Below are 20,822 nucleotides of genomic sequence, written 5' to 3' on the forward strand. Positions count from 1 at the left end.
TATCAGGTGCTAACTGTCAGGAAACGAACTAATGAAGTATGAACCGAACCTGTAAGCTCTCTCTCGACCCCTATGCGACATAGGGAATTTAGTCAGATTTTGTATTGGTGTCCTTTGTTAAATATTAATAAATCTTGTTTTATTGTTAACTGGTGTCCACTTTGTCTCGAATATCGCTTTGCCTTATCGTCGACCCCATCCGTCTCACCTCCTATCCACTCGCGTAACGTGTAACTCCTAAGAAACGAAACAGCCATCCTTGACAAGTGAGTACGAAGAAACAGGAGATACGACTTTCTCCTACCTCCCCCCGTTCTCACATTTACATACTTTTGTTCAGAATATATAACAAAACAAGTTGGTTAATTAAACTATTTCTATTTGCAGTCAATCTCGTTCCATTTTTAAGAAAATTATTAATAATTGTTAAAGGAAAGTTTCTTACATTTTTTTCTATGTATTTACTAATTTATCTTTATTCTTAATTTATCTAAGCATTTACCATACTTCATTTTTCAAAAAATAAATAAATAATAACTATATACTAATGCATAAAATCATAGTCATTATTTATTGCAAAATAAATATTTAATTTTTTTATTTTTTATCATTTATATTCATTAATTTGTCTGCAAATTTTAATAAATCAATGGCTATACTGCACTGATAAAAAAAATTATACAACACAAATGATTATTTTTAGCTTTATTTTGCAAAACCAAAAAGAACACATCTAAATATATAAAATTACATGTCCTGGCTGACTGATTGATTGACTGAATGATTGATTCATCATCGCCCAGAGCAAACCACTGAACCTAAAGAGGTGAAATTTGGTACACAGGGTATGTCATGAAGGAATTTTTCAAAATTCCCCCACAGGGAGGAGGGGGAGCATTAAAGCTTAACCTGAAGAACAGCCTTCTACTGCACTATTTTAGATGCAATTTTTTGTTCTTAACTACGTTTTAATAGGGTACGCCATGAGAATGCACACTAAGGAAGGATTTTTCGAAATTCCCCCACGGGGGTAGAGGAAGAGCATTAAGGCTTAACCTGAAGAATGGCTTCTGCTGTATTATTTTAGATGCAATTTTTTGTTTTCAACTATGTTTAGTCTTCAATTAGTACTTAGGTGTATTAAATTGATAACTAAAATAAAATACAAGAATTTACTGGAACGAAAAATAAAACATACAACACCTTTAACACATCCAGAATAAAGATTTAATAGCTTAAAAAATGTTTTCGGCTGCCTTAATCAGCCTTCGTCAGTTAATCAGTTAATAACAAAATTGAACCAAGTTCGAATTTACAAAGATCGCGCATGCACATAGATGGGACTATGCTACAAACATAATAAATGAAACTAATAAAGAGCCAGAGGCAACAAATAAAGGAACATGATAAAACCATATTAGGTTTTTCTTTTTTCGAGCCGAAACGTAAGATCCTGCCTTATGTTATTCAATGAGGGACTTCCAGGCAGATGATAGGCCATCCGTGTCTCCGTGGTTGATTCAAAGTGTAGACAGCTGTGCCCTATGTATTTCTATTTTCTCCATGTGTTTGACCGCATGCCTGGATCTAGTGGTTCTTATGATGGCGGCCTTATCCCAGTGTACCGTTATATCTTGCTGTCTAGCAAATGCCGATAAGACTGTGCTGTCAATGCTTCTGTTCACTGACTGTTTATGTTCTTTTATTCTTTGCTTTAGGTTGCATAACGTGGCGCCTACATACACAAGGTCAATGTTGAAATGATGGTCCTTTATCGGTATCAAATACACCCCGGTTAACTCACTAGAGTTGTCTTTCCTCTTGTCGTTTCTCAATAGTTGGTAAATCATTGGATTGCGCTTGTAAATTACACGAAAATTCCTCTCCTTGGCCACTTTTTGACAACTTTATTAAGAAAGGGCATATAGCTCATTACAACTGTTTTCTGTTGTTCCCTGTTGTTGTGCTGTCGGTTACTTTTCTGCAATTTAGTAATTAGTCGATCAATGACACCCCTTCGGTATCCATGCTGTGCGGTCACCTTTCGTATGTAAGCCAACTCCTTCAAAGTGTCGTGAATACTCGAGCAGTGCGTGTAAGCTCGTTTCACCCAAAAAAAAACGCCGCCAATTCAAAATGCCCAGGGTCTACAGAGTTACTACAAATGATGAGGGGCTGGTACACCGGTTTATGATAGATACTGGTCCGTATCTCCCCTTCCTTACAGGTGATCGCCAAGTCCATGAAATTAACAAGAAATTCACTCTTTTGATCCAATTCTATCATCAGACCGTACGGGTTGTGGTTGATTAAGTCTATAAAACGTTGGATGTTGCAATCACTAGCCCAGAAGATGAAAATGTCATCCACGTACCTGGTATATATTAAAATGTCCTTCTGGAATAAAGGTAAGATATCTTGTTCTAGGTTGCGTAGCACCATCTCACAGAGCACTGTGGACATGGGGCTCCCCATTGGGACACCCCTTCCCTGCAGGTAAGTTTTCCTTTCAAACTCAAAGAAAGAAGAGTGGCAGACCAAATCAGCTAACTCCAAAATATGTTTGTGGTATTCGTGGGAATCCCTGACGTTGGCAAACAAGAAGTTCCTTAATGCACAGAAGCAAGGCAGAAGTTTTATGGAGAGGTATAAGGCTTTATAGTCCATCATGGTCATGACTTCCCTGTCCGTCAACATAACCTCCTCCAGTTTTTGCACCAGTTATAAAGAGTTTTTTTATGCTAAAGGGGCATTTGGCGGCGTTTCGTTCTTGGGTGAAACGAGCTTACACGCACTGCTCGAGTATTCACGACACTTTGAAGAAGTTGGCTTGCATATGAAAGGTGACCGCACAGCATGGATACCGAAGGGGTGTCGTTGATCGACTAATTACTAAATTGCAGAAAAGTAACCGACAGCACAACAACAGGGAACAACAGAAAACAGTTGTAATGAGCTATATGCCCTTTCTTAATAAAGTTGTCAAAAAGTGGCCAAGGAGAGGAATTTTCGTGTAATTTACAAGCGCAATCCAATGATTTACCAACTATTGAGAAACGACAAGAGGAAAGACAACTCTAGTGAGTTAACCGGGGTGTATTTGATACCGATAAAGGACCATCATTTCAACATTGACCTTGTGTATGTAGGCGCCACGTTATGCAACCTAAAGCAAAGAATAAAAGAACATAAACAGTCAGTGAACAGAAGCATTGACAGCACAGTCTTATCGGCATTTGCTAGACAGCAAGATATAACGGTACACTGGGATAAGGCCGCCATCATAAGAACCACTAGATCCAGGCATGCGGTCAAACACATGGAGAAAATAGAAATACATAGGGCACAGCTGTCTACACTTTGCATCAACCACGGAGACACGGATGGCCTATCATCTGCCTGGAAGTCCCTCGTTGAATAACGTAAGGCAGGATCTTACACTTTGGCTCGAAAAATAAAAAAACCTAATATGGTTTTATCATGTTCCTTTATTTGTTGCCTCTGGCTCTTTATTAGTTTCATTTATTATGTTTGTAGCATAGTCCCGTCTATGTGCATGCACGATCTTTGTAAATTCGAACTTGGTTCGATTTTCTTATTAACTGATTAACTGACGAAGGCTGATCAAGGCAGCCGAAAACGTTTTTTAAGCTATTAAATCTTTATACTGGATGTGTTAAAAGGTGTTGTATATTTTTATATATTTTGATTTTTCAACCAAATGTTCAAACCGTTTTAAATTTGAATTTGTTATTGCATATTGATTCGATTATAGAACGATTGTAAACATTCCAGAAAATTGATCAAATTGAAAACAGTTCATTTGATTCTCAGCAATTCTCATCATTCTCAGCGGTAGGTGTTATATAACAATTACTATGGATGTTGAAATACTGAATACAAATGGTGTTTACTTGCAAAATCTGAGCAGGCAAAGTCATGGGTAACAGCTGGTTTATATATATAACTTCAAAGCAATTATAATAAACAAATATATCACTGACATCTATAACCTCAATATTATTATTGCTCTAATAATGATTTTAATAGTACATGAGATATAAACTAAATGTTAAAAATACTTCATGACAACAACCATTTACATTTATAAGAAAATTTCAATGATATTTCATATTTCTTAAATAATTTAATTACATCCAGATGTTTTACTCATCCTTCTGGTATATGTAGGAAATTTTTATAATACTATATTATATACTATAAATACAGGGTTCCTACTCAAATTATTGTTTTAATTTCCATGACTCCCTGACCAACTTTGTACAAATTCACTGACCCTCATGTCCCATACAGTATGGCACATTGACAAAATAAAACCGTGTTTGACTTACTATGCACATGTTTTGCTTCTCCGACACTTTAATTAGTTATTTTTTTCTAATTAACAGTTATATATATTTTTTTTATAATTGCAGAATTATTAAAATTAAAAATAAAATGTATTATTAAAATTCTGTTATTAATTCACAACCATAAATCTACATGGCTTTAAAAAAAAGAAAAAAAAATCAATTATTTTTATTATTAATTAACAAATTCTATGTAATCCATGTACTAAATTGTATATTTATTAAATTTATCCCTCAATAAATTTCCTGAACTTTATAAAATATTAATAAACTGAAAAAAAATCAGAAATTGTTTTGTTACACAATCAAAATTGTTAAAATAATTTTAATTGAATAAATATTTATCATTTAAATTTACCATTTAAATTATTTATCATTTATGTACTTTGTAAATTTTTTGGAAAAATTTGTGTAAACTTAGGAGAAATTTTAGGTCCTGAAAATATTCTGCACCCCTTTTCATAAATTGTATTGCATCACATTACTTCTTGCTGCCTGCAGATGGCTACACTTAGTCAAGCATATTGTCAGAAGAAAAATCAACAAAATAGGCAAGGAAGCAAATCCCCTGACATTCCATGGCTTTTTCTAAACAGTAATAAAAATCCCTAATTTCTCTGACTTTCTAGGTGTGTAGGAACTTTGTTTGTTTGTTTAGTTATGGCAACGCAACACTTGGGCGATCTGTCTAGGGGGATGCCTTCCAGGAGGTCTTTTTAAGGAAAACTGGCCCCTATTTAGACATTACAGATGTGGAGAAAACCCGGAAAACTCCACGTGGCCAGCCTGTTCAAGCGAGGCGTGAACCCACGTCCGAACTCCCAAGTGTGTAGGAATCCTGTAAATTATTCTACTATTAACCAAGGATGCTATGGATACCACTAACGTTTTTTTATAAATCATTAAAATAAATAAAATTATTTTTAAAATAACAACTTATAAATTTAATAATAATAATTATTATTATTATATCTTTTACCTCAGCAATGAACATCAGCTCCATACGAAAATACTATAAAAATAAATATGAATGAACTATTTAAATTATTAAATTACTTTGATTACATTTTATAAATTTTACATTTAAAATATAAATATTTCAAATTTACTACAGATAAAATCAAATCACCTCATTCCACAATGATTTTGATTCTGGATGAAAGCGTATGCCTCTTTGAAATAGTGCTCTTGAATTATCTGCTGCATTGTTTTCCTCCATTTCCCATTTGGCTGCCATAATCCATAATTCTAAATAATAAAATTTAGTAATTATATTTTTAATTTCTGAAATTATAACAAAATATTTGTGAAATAAATGAAAAAACTAAATATAGAAAAAGTTTATAAAATTATAAAATTAAATTCTTTGTAAAGATTAAAATAAAATTTTTCAACATTCAAAATATTTTCATAACTATTTTAAGTTGAATTAATCCTTAATTTAGTAAATTTCTGGAAAAAGGATTATTACAAATCAATATTTTAATATAAATTTAGCATAAAAATCATTTTCTATCATTTAAAACCTGCATTAAATATGAATTAAAATTAATGTTTACTGTAATTTTAAATTTAATGTATTAATAACTAATGTTGAATTTTCTTCGGAATTTATAGATGAAATATAATTAGTTTAATTAAGTTTTTAATGAAATCTAGTGTAAATAAAAAATAGAATAAATATATTCAGTTCTTCAAATAGCACAATTTCATTGTGTAATAATGATTGTTAATATATCACTAATAATGATCATTACTCTATTCAGGATTATCATATAGAGAATGGGTGGAAAGTAACTAGGCATTGAGAAATCAGTATAATTTTTGTAATAGTAATGCAATCATGATAAAACTGTGTATGCATGTACATCAATGAATGAAATTTTATAATTCTGGCATCAGTGATACGTGCAACGACTGAGAGCAGTTGTACACACAGTGGCAAAAAAATGGCTGCTTGCTTGTCTGTTCAGGAGCAAGTACAGATTGCTGCATATTATGAAGTGTGAAAATCAGTGGTAGTTGTGAAGAGATAGTGACACACATCGTGCCACAATCCATCTGAAAACAATCAAGAATTCTCATTCTAAGCTAAAATGACCACAGGTTTTGTTGCAGATGCACAGAAAAGTGACCATCCATTCACATCATAATCTGAGGAAAATATGTTATTGATGAATGGCAGCAGTGCCTATATTGAATTTTAAGGTATGTATACATCCATACCTTAAAATCCAATAATAAGGTTAATAAATTATATGTCAAATCTTATTTTCATTATCTTTGCATTAGAAATATAGAAATTATAGCATTTCTCAATGCCTAGTTACTTTCCACCTATCCTTTAAAACAAAATGTAAGTGAAAATAACACATTTATAATTATTACACAAAAATTAATAAATAATTGTTGAAGAAAACGAAACTAATTTTAGCAAAATTATGTAAAAAACATATTGTTACAAACTTTAAATTGTTTTACCAGACTATAAAACACACATTATATCAACCAGCTTTCCCCATGAAGCACTAGTACTTTTGATCTATAATATCCATCAAGAGACCAACATTTCTAAGGACAAAACTGATTTTTAAAGAATCAAAAGTGTTCTGTTTACATTCAAATTGTATCTCTCTTCCAAAATTAATCATTAAATCATCCTCTACCTGGTTATTTCTATCCTTTCTAAATCTTTACTATTGATATCTGTTTTTAAGATTTCATCAATTATTATTACATTTCATATCAAAATCTATCATCTGCTTCTGTCTCTAATGTAACTTAATTCATCTTAAATACCTTCATTTTCTCTTTTCTGAATTTTTTTCTATCTTTCTTTGTCTTCTAATATACAGCAAAGAGCCATTACACCTCCCACCTAGAGGAGTAGCTTGCCCGGAGACAAACAATGGCACTTGCATGGCTCATACTGCTGTATATAAACAGCCACAGTAGAGTTTTCGGCTGCATCATGGGAAAAGCAGCAGATTTATCAGACTTCAATAAAGGACAAATCATTATGGCTAGGCACCTAGGAATGTCCTAGGCACCTAGGACCTCATAAATGACACGATTGGTGGGCTGTTCACATGCAATTGTTGTTAGTACTTATTGAAAGTGGTGTAAGGATACAGAAATGAGAAGTCAATGGCCAGCTGTATGGTGCATTGATTCCAGAAGGGAGCAGATATTATGCATTGTTCACTGTGACCGAAAGACTACAGTGGCCCAAATCACCAGCTGCTACAACAGTGATGACCAAGACAATGTGTCTCAGCACAAAGTGCAGTGTACCCTTTTGCGTATGGGCCTGCGTAGCTGCTGGATCAGCAGAGTCCCCATGCTTACAGCACGTCATTGACAATAGCACCTGCAATGGGCCAGGGAGCATCGCAATGGACCTTAGAGAAATGGAAGAAAGTCATCTGGTCCGATGAGTCACATTTTCTGGTCTATCACATTGATGGTTGAGTGCAGATATGCCAATTTCCAAAGGAGACCATGGCAGCCAGATGCACAGTTGGGCAGATACAAGCCAGTGGAGGCAGTACTATGGTGTGGGCAATGTTTTCATGGGATATATTAGGACCCATCATCCCCATAAAACAATCCCTGATGGCTACAATGATGTGCATTATGTGAACATCATTGCAGACCAGATTCACTGCTTCATGGTAACAATGTTTCCAATGGGTGATTGCTTGTATCAACAGGATAATGCACAATGTCATAAGGCCCAAATCGTCATAGAGTGGTTCGAAGAACATTCCAGTGAATTTCAAGTCATGTGTTGGCCTCCAAATTCACCTGATATCAATCCAATTGAACATTTGTGGTTCCACCTACAAAACCGAATTCATGCTGCCACACCTTGCAATGTTTGGGAACTGCAGAACCTGCTGGTGAGAACTGGGTACTAGATACCTCAGACTACCTACCAGCACCTTGCTGTGTCAATGCCTCACTGCTTGTTGGTGGTTTTGTGGATGAAAGGTGATCCTACGTCATATTAAACAGGTAGTCATAATGTAATGACTCTTCAGTGTATATTAGAAAACAAAAAACTTTTTATCTTTACAATAAATAAATTTACATTATTCTACGGCACAGAGCAAGTAATAGTCTTAAAATAGATTTTAACTGCTGTTAATCCAGTCTTATTTATCCTCTTCTTTTGAATTAATTTTTTATTTTCAAGTTTGACTTTATAGTTTTGTAAATAAAACCAAAAGAATATTTCCTTTCTTGATACGATTTTCATCAAATTCAACTCTTGCTCTAAAGACTTTAAAAGAGATATTGAAAATTTAAATAAAGGCTTTTATTTTAGCGAACAGTCCAATTCAAGAATGCCTTAAGCTTAACTCTTTCTGGATAGATCTTAAATAGAATTTCCTTTTTTCTACCATAATATCAAAATTATAAAAATTAACTTTTTGTTTATTTTACTGTAATCATTATTTCTTGTTTCACAAAATAATAAATTTCAAATAAACTCTATTTCGTTTCCATGTTTATAATTTTTCTGAAAATTAATATCTGATATTTATTTTAAAATTATAATCAACACTAAAATCCATTTTGCACCAATAGAAGTATATAAGATCTAATAATTAAATTTTATTGTTTTTTTAATTGCAATATATTATTATTTAAAACTATAAATGTAATTAAAGTATCATACCAGGATCATTGTTATGTACTTGAAGAAGTCGAGTAAACATGCCACTAACAGTTTCATTCCAGTGCTATAAACAGATTTTTAAAATTAACAATATTCATTAAGGTTTTTAATAGAAATCTTCTAATCAAAATTTAAAAAATAATTTTATAGAAGGTAAAAAGAAAGAAAATATATTTAATAGATTTTTAAAAATTTTTTTAAACTTAATTAATAAGTTGAAATTATTTTCTTTACAATATTTTATTTTATATCAAGACAGTAAGACAAAAATAAATATCCTATATATTTACCATGGTTTTACAGAAATCAATGTGTTCTAACCAAAGGTTAACATCTTTTTGACAACGAACAATGGCTGCCTAAAAATATCCAAATATCAATTCAATTACAATTAATTATAATAATATAATTCATTAATTAAAAACAAAAAATTAAATTTTAAGTAAGAAATATTGTTCAGCATTTGAAACTTTTTTCAGTATTCATTTATAAAACTGAGATGGGCTCTTTTTCATTGATAAGCAAAAGAATGAATAGCGAGGTTGAGGTCGAAGTTTTAAATGTGAAAATGTGTACGTTGGATGTTTGGCGCCACTTTCCTGTAAGCCTAGAAGTTTGACAATGGCGTTTGGAATATCGAGCGTGATTCCACTGACTTTCCAAACACTATTGTCAAACTTCTAGGCTTACAGGAAAGCGGCGCCAAACATCCGACGTACACATTTTTGCATTTAAAACTTCGGCCTCAACCTCGCTACTAACTCAATGTTTTCCCCAAAACCAATTTTAACTGATCAATCAACCAGCTAAATAACTTATTTTTTCCAAGTAGTTAAATTTTTCAATATTTTATTTACAATTATTATTTTTTTAAAGACAGCCAAACCATAGGCTTGTATTACAACACTCAATTGCATAAAAGTATTGTTTTTTATCATTAAAAAGTCATTATTAAACAGCCAGCTAATATTATAGACCAAGTACTTAAAATTTTTTTGAAGAGAACACTATTATATCAATTTGGATTTATCTAGATAAACCAGAAATGGTTTTCTTCTATACAATTTTATTATACATTGTCATTAATTGCATTAATTAAAAAGCCAATTAAGTGCATACTGATCAAAGAAATAATCTATTAATAAATTGTGATTTTGACATTCAAAACATTAAATGTTAATTCATTAAAAAAAATTAGTAAGTTTAGATGTTAACTAGCATATTAAGGAAAATATAAAACATCTCCAATTAATTTTGAAAAATAAAAATTAAACACGACGAATTCTAAATATTTATTTCTGGAATGATTTAATTGTTAATTCAATCAAAAAAATTCAATTATTATAATATTTTCTAAATTAATAACTTTATATAAGTGAAAAAACAAACTGTGCAGAAAACTAGTTTTAAAAGTTGTTATCCTTTGAATGGTTGTATTCAACTAAACTGTCAAGAAATTGTATAAATTAACAATTACAATGTATGTCATGGATGTTAGTTCTAAGAAAAATATTTTGTAATAATAGAAAAAACAATTCCCAGAAACTAATTACAATGACAGATATTTATGTAATAAAAATTTTTAAATAGATATAAAGAGTAGAAAAAATTCATTTTTATATTTTTTAGAAATTATTTTACAAGAAGGCATTTATACTGAATAAAATATAAAGTTTATGAATTAAATAATAAAATTTTTATGACTAGTAATAATATTTTTAATATTTTCTTAACACTTCAAACTACTTTGTAAAATCTGCTGTTTACTTTGTTTCCATAATAATAGATCTTATATTGGAAAACAGTTTCCCACTGACAAGTGAAGTAGCTCAAAAGTACTCAAATTTGTAATTCTATGTAATTTGTTATTCCATTAAAGCATCTGTTGTTGAATTTGTTACATTTTAGAGTAATAATCTTTGAAAAAATGATTGTACTTACTTTATACAATTTACTAACTCTTTTGGCAATAGAAATATCAATTTCTTTTTTCTTGTTAAAATTGCGAGTTTCCTTGAAAAAATAAAACAAAATGTAATTGTAAAATAATAAAATTTTAAATGAATGTATCATTTTGAGAATAAATACATAAACCAACATCTACAAACCCGACGTACATATGCAATAAGCCAACTATTACCAGATTATATTGAGCTATTATATTGCGATTATTTTAAAATTAATTACTAAATAATTTGTCACTAGAGGGAGGTGTTAAGCACCATCTCTTATTAGACTTAATAATTATAATTAAATTGAATAATTTAGAAAATTCTGGAAGAAAAGAATCGGCCCGGAGTGGGACTTGAAGTTGCAACTGCTGCTTACCATGAGACTGCATTGCCAGTTATGCTACCAGAACCTGCAGTCCAATCTCCTCTTCTAGAACATATTTAAACGTGAGAATATCTGATCTCATGTTTAAATATGTCTGGAAAAGGCAATCAGACTGGAGGCTCTAGTAGCATAACTGGCAACATAGCCTCAAGATAAGCAGCAGTTGCAACTTCAAGTCCCACTCCGAACCGATTCTTTTCTTCCAGAATTTTCTAAATTATTCAATTTAATTATAATTATCAAGTCTAATAACAGATGGTGCTTAACACCTCCCTCTAGTGACAAATTATTTAGTAATTAATTTTAAAATAATCGCAATATAATAGCCCAATATAATCTGGTAGTTGTTGGTTTATTGAGAATGAATTTTTTTTTTAATTAGGCCAACTTAAGAATTAAAAAAAAAATATGTTCAGATCATTAATTTTTAATAACTTAAATCAAAAATACAATATTATCTATTGATGATTTTAAAATAGTTTATTAGTATAGTTAAATTAAAAATATATCTACATTAGAGTATTACTCACTTTTCTTCTTTTTCGAATTAGTGACAACAAGCACTTTTCATACTGAAATAAATTTAAACATATTTAATTTATATAATTTAATCATATTAATTTTATTTCAAAATTTTATTTACAGAAACATAAATTTAAAATAGATTTCTTTTAGGATGACACTGATTTTGGAAGCACGTTGAGTTTGGAATTGAATTGTACTTTTTACAGAGGAAAAAACTTTTCAATAACCAATTTTATTATTAAGTTTTGTTAATTAAGTAACAGTAAATTAAAAAATATCACAAAGTAACTAATATCTGGCAGCTCTATTTTCATAATCCTATGTATATAAATAACTTTTAACGCTTCATCGTAATATCATTTTAAAATACATATTTTAAACATTAAAACAAATTTAAATTAAATGCTTATCACTAGCAAAACTCATTTAAACTCTTGTATTATGTTCTTAAAACCTTTCCTGATAAAGACATTTTTGTATGTGGTAACAAATTAGTATTGTTTATTAAGTGTAAATTAACACCATCAAACTGGGTTTCTTAACTGATTATCTTTATCATTATTTCACAATTTTTGCATCCAAACTGATGTAATTGTTGAACAGTATAGCCAAAAACATAAATTACTGTGCATAACGCAACACTATGTCTGCTCATGATTATTGTTTGACTCAATCATGAATGAACTATGACTGACTAATTCATTCAATGTTTCCTAATTATTATTTTGGACTACAAAGTTTTTTATATACCAAATTTTCCTGAATTCTAATCTATTCTGGACTCTAGTTCAAACAAGAAAAGTATCAGTTATCATCATCAGTTTTAACGAGTGTTCTTAACATTAATTATTTTAATTATTTTTGCATGCAACACAATAATTTCACTTGTTGGCATCCACTGGCTGTTGTTTGAGCTGGCAGCAGACGAACAATATTAGATGAATTATATATATAAATTAATAATAATAATTATAATTAATAAATCTTCAGGTTTTGTTAAAGCAATTAAAAAGTAAATGTCCTTTTAACATAAGTCAATGATCAAAATTTCCTCTAATTACAGTCTTATTTATTCACTTTACAATAACCATCTTTAAACATCAAATAATCAGTTTAGATGAATCCAAAGTGAGTATAATACCAAAGTCTACTGTATTTTTAAGATTTAATTAATAAAATATATATATATATATATATATATATCTTAAATAAAACTGAAACTTAAAATTTCTACATAATAAAAACTATTAATTCAAGAAAAATTTTAACAATTACATTAATATATTTTAGATAATCTTCTTTTGTCTTTTGTCTCCTTTGTAAGCGATACTCATGGGCTTTTTTTCTTTTAATTATCAACCTGAAAAAAGAAATTATATTATTATAAAGAAATGCTTGATTTGGTTATAAATTTCATTGCTTAATTCTCTTGCCAAAAAAAAATTTGAAAGAAACTAAATCAATAATAATAACACTCAATTTTATAAAAAGTATTTTATGCCATCTCAATTGATATTTGGCATACAACTTTTTGATATTAAGCTACAACTTTTTGGGACCAATTAGCCAAATTACACTAATGCAATTTTAAAAAATTTTAGCTTAATCCCTACACATGTATCCAGTTTATAATTTTCCATTTTAATCTAGTTTGAAATAAAGATTGTTTTTTAAGTTATCCATCGCATCAAGTTTCTGTGAGTATTTTTTATCATCATTCATAAGAATCATATATTATAAATAAATTAAACACGAAATTTTAATTGAACAGCAAACTAATATTATGATACTTTCTTAAATAAGGTATCGTTCAAAAGTTCTTTTAAAATGTATTATATTGATATTTAACAACAAATATAATACTATAACTGATACATTAGGTAATGTAAAAAGGACTTTGTATCTTTTATATTAATTTTTTTATACTTTTTCATTTTCTTTTATTTCTTTTCCTGAAATATATTATCAATATACTGAATTTTTTAGACAATTTAACATTGTCTGTATATCATTGTAAATTGTTTATATATAAAAATAATAATAATATAATTTAAATAGACATCTATTCAATCGATAGGTTTTATATTATAAACTTTTTAATTACAGCATTAGGATATTTATATAATAACTATACCAAAATTTAATTTGACCAATGACCTTCCTGTTTGATTTATGAGGATGGTCTGTTAACTAGATGTAAATAAAAATCTTCAAGCATCTTTGATTTATATCTACTTAAGAAATCTTCTCATATTTTGAACAGCCTTAATTCATATAATTTTATTTTCAAAATTTAAAAATCATTACCATATTAAAATTATTATACATTTAAAAAACGGCACAAAACTAAAAAATAAATGAAACATCTTTCTGTAAAAGTTTTCTTTGTTTAATTACTTTAACATTTTTGGTGCAAATGCTAGATTTATTTTCAGATATATAAAATTTTATTGTATGTATTTTTTGTTGTAATTAGGTTAAACTATTTATTAAAAATGTTCTATTATTTCTTTGTTCAACATTTTAGAATGTATTTACTTTCAAAGAAAATTCTGGAGTCAATTCAAAAATATAAAAATAAAAAACTTCCTATAAAAAATAGATGGATATACTATAGATTACTCCCTATAGAATTTCGGGAATTTGAGTATATATCTGAACTCGGGGGACCAAGACAAGTTCGACGATACCCTACTTTTGGACCGGAGACCAAAAATAAAAAAGTTATCATACTTTTTTTGTCCATTGTGCGATGATCGGGAGTCGCGTTGCTCTCTCTGCTAAGCCTATCGAGTGTTTAACAGGCAGTCCGACAAGTCAGCTATATATACCTTCAACAGAGGCAGAAGTTGATCCACGAGCACACTGATCGTCTGCAGTTGGAGTTAAGTCTTTTTCGGACACCCTCGCGCTCCTCGACCTCGGGGCCTATGACCCCTCAGCCGTTGACATGCTCGCTATCCCTCGCAGTCGGCTAGTACTACGTGCTGCTATCGCAGCTTGTCCAACAAACCTAACCTATCCCTCTGGGAGATGACCGTAGTCCAACGTCATGGTTTGCAGACTTTACCACAAGATGGCAGTACTAGCAACTACAGTGCCATCTGCATGATAGCATTAAAAAAGTATGATAACTTAAAAAGTATGACGACTTTCTTATTTTTTTGTCTTCAGTCCAAAAGTAGGATACCATCAAACTCGTCTCAGTCCCCTGAGTTCAAATATATACTCAAAGTCCCGAAATTCCATAGGGAGTAATCTATAGTACAGCCAAATAGACTTTCATTATATAGTAATAAAACTTAAGTGTTGCGGCATTACCAAAATAAACTTTAAAAATGAGAATGTTTGCTCTGAGAAATGAGCAAAACAAAATTTTTTACAATTTGTTTGCTTGTTATGCGAAATACTCATTGTGCGAGGTTCCATTGTACTTAAAAAGGTTTCCAACTGGAGTGAAAGTGTTAACCTCCCAATCAACTACAAGTGCACATATATTATTTTCTTGAAAAACACGCAACTCCAGAAAAGTCCTAGGATTCTTATAGATGGGCATTGGATTCCAAGAGTAATTAACTTCACTTATCTTGGGGTTGTTCTTGAGCAGCAACTCCAATAGACTAAACACAGACATGGTGTGCCAAAGCTGTTCAAGTGTCTAATGCTCTGAACAGTATCGCAAAAAAATACCTGGGGTATATCTTATAATGAAGCATGCTATATCTACCTGGGGCCCATAGAGCCTATTCTTTTGTATGTTGCACCAATCTGGGCAGCAGCCATCCAAACTGTGCACATTCAACGCAAACTCCTAAAGGCACAGAGGACTGTCACTCTACATATTTGTAGAGCATACAGAACAGCATGTACTTCGACCCTGCTGTCATTGTGAGCCTCTTTCCAGTATATATTAAAGCCAGGATGGCTATGTTGAACTGAAATATCTGCAGCAAAATTTCCAACAGCAGCATAGTCATAACAACATCCTCTCTGTTTTCCCAGACCAAATAAAGAGTGACATTGCTACCTTTGGCATCAAGCACAAGCTAGCATATTCCAACTATTATCAGGATTATCCTACTTTTGATGATAACTACTTAAGTGAGAATGTTGACAGCAACATCTCCATCTATGCTGATAGATCGAAGAATATAGCAGATGTTGGGGCAGCTTTCATCCTTTACCATCAGCCACTCACAGATCTGCTTTCAAACTGGGTCTGCACTGCACTGTGCCGCAGCAGAAATCCTGGCCATTGTCTAGGCGATAGACCATGTCTATTCCGAATGGTTCCCTCACAACAAAACTATCACCATCTACACTGACAGTATGACTGACCTCCATTCCATCTGCAGTCTCCATAATTGGAGATGAAAACATTTTGTAAATCCATTGTTATCTTAGCACCAATAATCACAAGCTTGTGATTTATTTTAGGTGGGTCCAGGGATATTTGGCAGCTGATCAGCTGGCCAAACAGGCCGCTGCTTCCAGCCTTATTCCTTGCTACAACAAAATTTCCACTTTTAAAATCAAGCAATGGACTTGGGAATTCACTCTTGGTCAATGACAAGAAGAATAGGATAACAGGTCTACAGGCACACCTCTATCCCAAGTGTTAACGAAGACTTAAATGGAAACACTTCATGCCTACCTTCTCCATGACCCAGTTAATTACTGGACAGGGTAATTTCAACAGCTGTTTAAAAAGGTTTCATCTTAAAAACATGGACATCTGCCCCTGCAACAGTACTTCAATCCAAGACAGCCAGCATTATCTGTGGGACTGTGAACTTTTCACACAGGAAAGAGACAGACTCACGGGGCATGTGCTCCATGCCCCATTAGTCTGTCTTTCTGGAAACAACTGGCCATGCCCTAACAGCAGACTCATGGAAGACCCAAATGTTTATCTACATCTCATCAAGTTTCTGGAAACAGCAGCAGCACTCAACCCACCATGCAACCAACAGTCTGCTAGAAATGATTGATCAACTGGCTAACTTTTTCTCAGGCAATTGTTCCAGGCTTCCAACCAGTTATGCTGCTCTATTGGCTATCGCTACACAGACTGTTATTCCATTGTGTAACAGGGTAAGTAGCACTTTTTTCTCTTGTGCAAATGTGCTCATATGTGTCCTGTACATGCACTCCACACTTGTCTACTACAGTGCAGTATCATCTATATTTGTTTGTAATGTTTTTCTGTAATTCATTGTAAATTTCAGGCTTTACCAATCTGTATGCATCACTAATCTTATGTTTGTGTAACTTTTCTATACTCACATATCATTAACCTACTCACAGGTTATGTACATACTTATCTCTGCTACTGTATTTTGTACAATGTCTAACACCAATTGTGAACCCCTTATGCATTCGTGATGTATGTTGTTGTTACTCTTGTCTGCAATGTACTACCATCTATAAACAGTTACTCACTGTACATTACTGGCTTTTCCTAATTATATATAGCACCTCTGTCTCGTCTTGCTGTGCTAGCACTCACCAGTAATTAACGTATTTATTAGGTACTTTACCTTAACATTGAATTTGTAATTATATGGTTTTAATTGTATAATTCTCTCTACTTTCATGTTAATTACTGATGTTTATCCTCTTGTTTTGCCTGCTTCTTGTAAGCAAAATCTCACTGTATGAGGGCTGTTCGGAAAGTTCGCAGCCTTGCCTAAATGCGGCACTGCAATCAATTTAATTTTTGGCAGGAATAATTCAGCCATCTTTGCTAAAGATATGATACCAATTTCTGCTTGATTTGTCATAAAGTTTTGCCACAACAGCTTAGCAGATAGTCAGTGTGCACATGCTTTGTCAAAAATGGAGAAGACAGAGACGCATGTGGTCATAAAATACCCGACGAAAAAAAGGTTGACCCCATCTCAAATCAAAGCTGACATGGATGAAGTTTTAGGAGAGTCTGCTCCTTCATATACCACTGTGAAAAAATGGACAGCCCTTTTTAAATCTGGCAGAGAGAGTGTAGAAGATGATCCTCACAGCGGACGGCCGTCAACTGCTGTCACTGAAGAAAATATCGACAAAGTTCACGATTTGGTGTTAGCAGATCACCGTTTGAAAACGTTTGGTGAGATAGCTGAGACAACAGGCATCTCTGTCGACTAGGTGCACCACATCCTAACTGAAAATTTGGGTATGACGAAGGTCTCAGTAAGGCGGGTGCCGCGTCTGCTAACCGCCAAGCAAAAACGTGTTCACACTTTGATGTCAAAAGAGTGTTTGGACTTTTATCAGAAAAACCCACAGGATTTCTTGCATCGATTTGTAACTACTGACGAAACGTGGATCCACTACTACACTCCTGAAACAAAAGAACAGTCGAAACAATGGAAAACATCACAGTTTGCCACCACCAAAGAAGGCAAAGACAGTTCCATCAGCGGGGAAAGTGATGGCCTCGGTTTTTTGGGATGCTAAAGGAATCTTATTGACTACCTAGAAAGAGGAAAGACCATCAATGCTATCTATTACTGTGAAGTTTTGGAAAAACTGAAGAAAGAAATCAAAGAAAAGAGGCCACACTTGAAGAAGAATCACCACCACGATAATGCACCTGCACATTCCGCCAGAATCACCAAACAAAAGATAAACGAAATTTGCTTCCAATTAGTTCCACATCCACTGTACTCACCTGATTTGGCCCCCAGTGACTTCCACCTTTTTCCAAACCTAAAAAAATTCTTGGCTGGAAAGAGATTCCACTCAAATGACAGAGTCATCTCTGAAGTGAACGAGTATTTTGCACACCTTGACAAATCAACCTATTGTGTTGGCATAAAAAAGCTAGAACATCGCTGGAATAAGTGCATTGCTAACAAAGGAGACTACATTGAAAAATAAAAAAGTTTTAACATTATTTTGTTTGTTGTTCTATTTGAGGCCGCAAACTTTACGAACAGCCCTCGTACATATCATGTTAATCATTAGGAATATTTATGTTGTAGCTCTATATGTATACATTTTTATGTACTGTACTTGCTGTTGTCTGGTGCACATCAATGTATCTCTGTCAATTCTTTATCTGTAATATGTATTGTTATGCTTTCAATAAATGCAATGCAGACACCATGTACTCTCACCTTTCTCTCCCACTTTGATCCCCTATCCTTCATCTCCCTCACTGCCATTTCATCAACTTCCCCCCCAACCTCCAGGTTGTACCTATGGGTGCGTTTTTTTATTCCTCTGTGTAACTCTGCATGAGCAACATTCGTTTAAAAATTTCTGCGGAACGCGTTCCTAAATTCCGGTGGGAGTGTGCACCGTCAAACGACAAAAACGGTCGCTTGTAGCAGTAGTTTACGGTGGAAAGCAACATGGCATCCTCCATGGCTCAGATAGTTTCGTTTCTGGGTCCATTATGTGGTTTTATGAATGAAAATTTAGAAATTGTGAAAGCACGAGTAGCACACGTGGTGATGTAAGTGTCTTTACGAATTTTTTTCGAATAGTAGCCGGCATTCTAATTTTTTTCGTGGCTATTTTGAATGCTCTTTCAACAAATAATCCATTTTATGGTTAAATTTTACAATTGGGACCCTTCTTTTGCCTTTAAAAGCTCATATTTTAGAATTATAGATTCCTCCATCACGATACTATCAATAGTGCAGGGCGCTGCCATCTTTCTTTCTTTCACTGTCGTTCCTAAATGCCTACAAACAGCAGCGCACTCCCATAGTAGCGGAGACACAGAGCAACCGCTATTAAAGAACGCACCCTATGAGTGGAACCTGGAGGTACCCCCTCTTTCAATTAAATATTTCTGCATAATAAGTTTAGTAAACAACAATTATTATTTCAAACATAAAAATTTTTGAAACTTTACAATATCATCATTCTACTAATACCTATCAGAATCTGTCACAACATTTTTACATAACTCTCCTCCCCAGGGTACAAATGCAGATCTCAATGAGGCAGTTGGGACCTTACCAAAGCTGTAGACTATGCTATTAGGATTTAAAAAGGTGAAAGGAACTGATGGCCTACATGTAACACTTCTAGGGTGTCTAAAATTTGGGGAGTCCCAATCCCTCATTCAGAACTGCAATGTCACCATTCTGTAAGGGAAGTGAGAGTCTGCAAAGATGTTTTTATTTTTTTATAATAATAAATGGTTCATAGGGTTATGAAAACCATAACATACAAACAACGCGATTACTTTTTCTTTTAAAACTTTTTATTAAAAAAGTAAGTCATGCTAATAACGTATTAATAAAATAGGTTAAATATTTCAGAAACATCTTACTTTATTTCTTTATTTGTAAATAATCCTATTCTTTCCATTTGTTCTAATTCTGGGATAGCATCTTCTATTCTCAATTGTACAAGTTCAGCCATTTTTTGAGTATTTTTAATATGAAATTTAACTATAAAAACACGTCGAATTTCGTACACATAACACGTGTTAACAATTCAAATACAGAGCGCCATCTACTAAACAGTAACAATGTTGCCAGATGTACAAATCCGGAAAAAAAAAAGTCATCTCCCTGAGCGAGCATTACTTCTAATTGTATTGTTTAAACTTTGTCAATGACTATATTTTAAATCACACTCACTACATTCTGTTTTATTTAACATATAACGAGTTCAGCAACGTTGGCAGCACGATAAATAAATGATAAACGTGCTATTTTACTCTTCGAATCGGGAGAAAAGGCTAACGTCGCGAATGAAAAAACTTCATTCATTTATAAGTAATCTAAAAATTTAACTTATTTTCATTTTTAACTAATACGAATTACTAATAAAGTAGATACACCGGTCATTGCGCTATGCTCTCCAGCAGAATTAATTTCTCAGGTTGTCGATAGCTGGCGTGAGAGTCGCTGTTAGGCGAAAATTAGTTTATTTATCTATTTGGT

At 32.5% G+C, this 20,822-nt stretch overlaps 1 protein-coding gene across 2 annotated transcripts in view; it reads right to left on the reverse strand.

Moving 5' to 3' along the window:
- Positions 1 to 20,443, reverse strand: part of LOC136977171 (U3 small nucleolar RNA-associated protein 6 homolog) — a 45,862-nt gene extending 25,419 nt beyond the window's left edge. For both annotated transcript variants that reach the window (XM_067272618.1, XM_067272617.1), the window contains exons 1-8: positions 20,204 to 20,443; positions 13,192 to 13,276; positions 11,922 to 11,963; positions 10,996 to 11,067; positions 9,345 to 9,413; positions 9,055 to 9,118; positions 5,500 to 5,618; positions 5,350 to 5,382 (exon numbers count right to left, since the gene is read on the reverse strand). In XM_067272618.1, coding sequence (XP_067128719.1) covers positions 5,350 to 5,382; positions 5,500 to 5,618; positions 9,055 to 9,118; positions 9,345 to 9,413; positions 10,996 to 11,067; positions 11,922 to 11,963; positions 13,192 to 13,276; positions 20,204 to 20,295 — 576 coding nt within the window. In that variant the 5' untranslated portion in view covers positions 20,296 to 20,443. The remainder of the gene's footprint in view (positions 1 to 5,349; positions 5,383 to 5,499; positions 5,619 to 9,054; positions 9,119 to 9,344; positions 9,414 to 10,995; positions 11,068 to 11,921; positions 11,964 to 13,191; positions 13,277 to 20,203) is intronic.
- Between the last annotated feature and the right edge of the window lie 379 nt (positions 20,444 to 20,822).

Source organism: Centruroides vittatus, unplaced genomic scaffold (genome assembly GCF_030686945.1).
Source record: "Centruroides vittatus isolate TY-2023 unplaced genomic scaffold, ASM3068694v2 contig_452, whole genome shotgun sequence".
In the NCBI taxonomy this organism is placed as follows: domain Eukaryota; kingdom Metazoa; phylum Arthropoda; class Arachnida; order Scorpiones; family Buthidae; genus Centruroides; species Centruroides vittatus.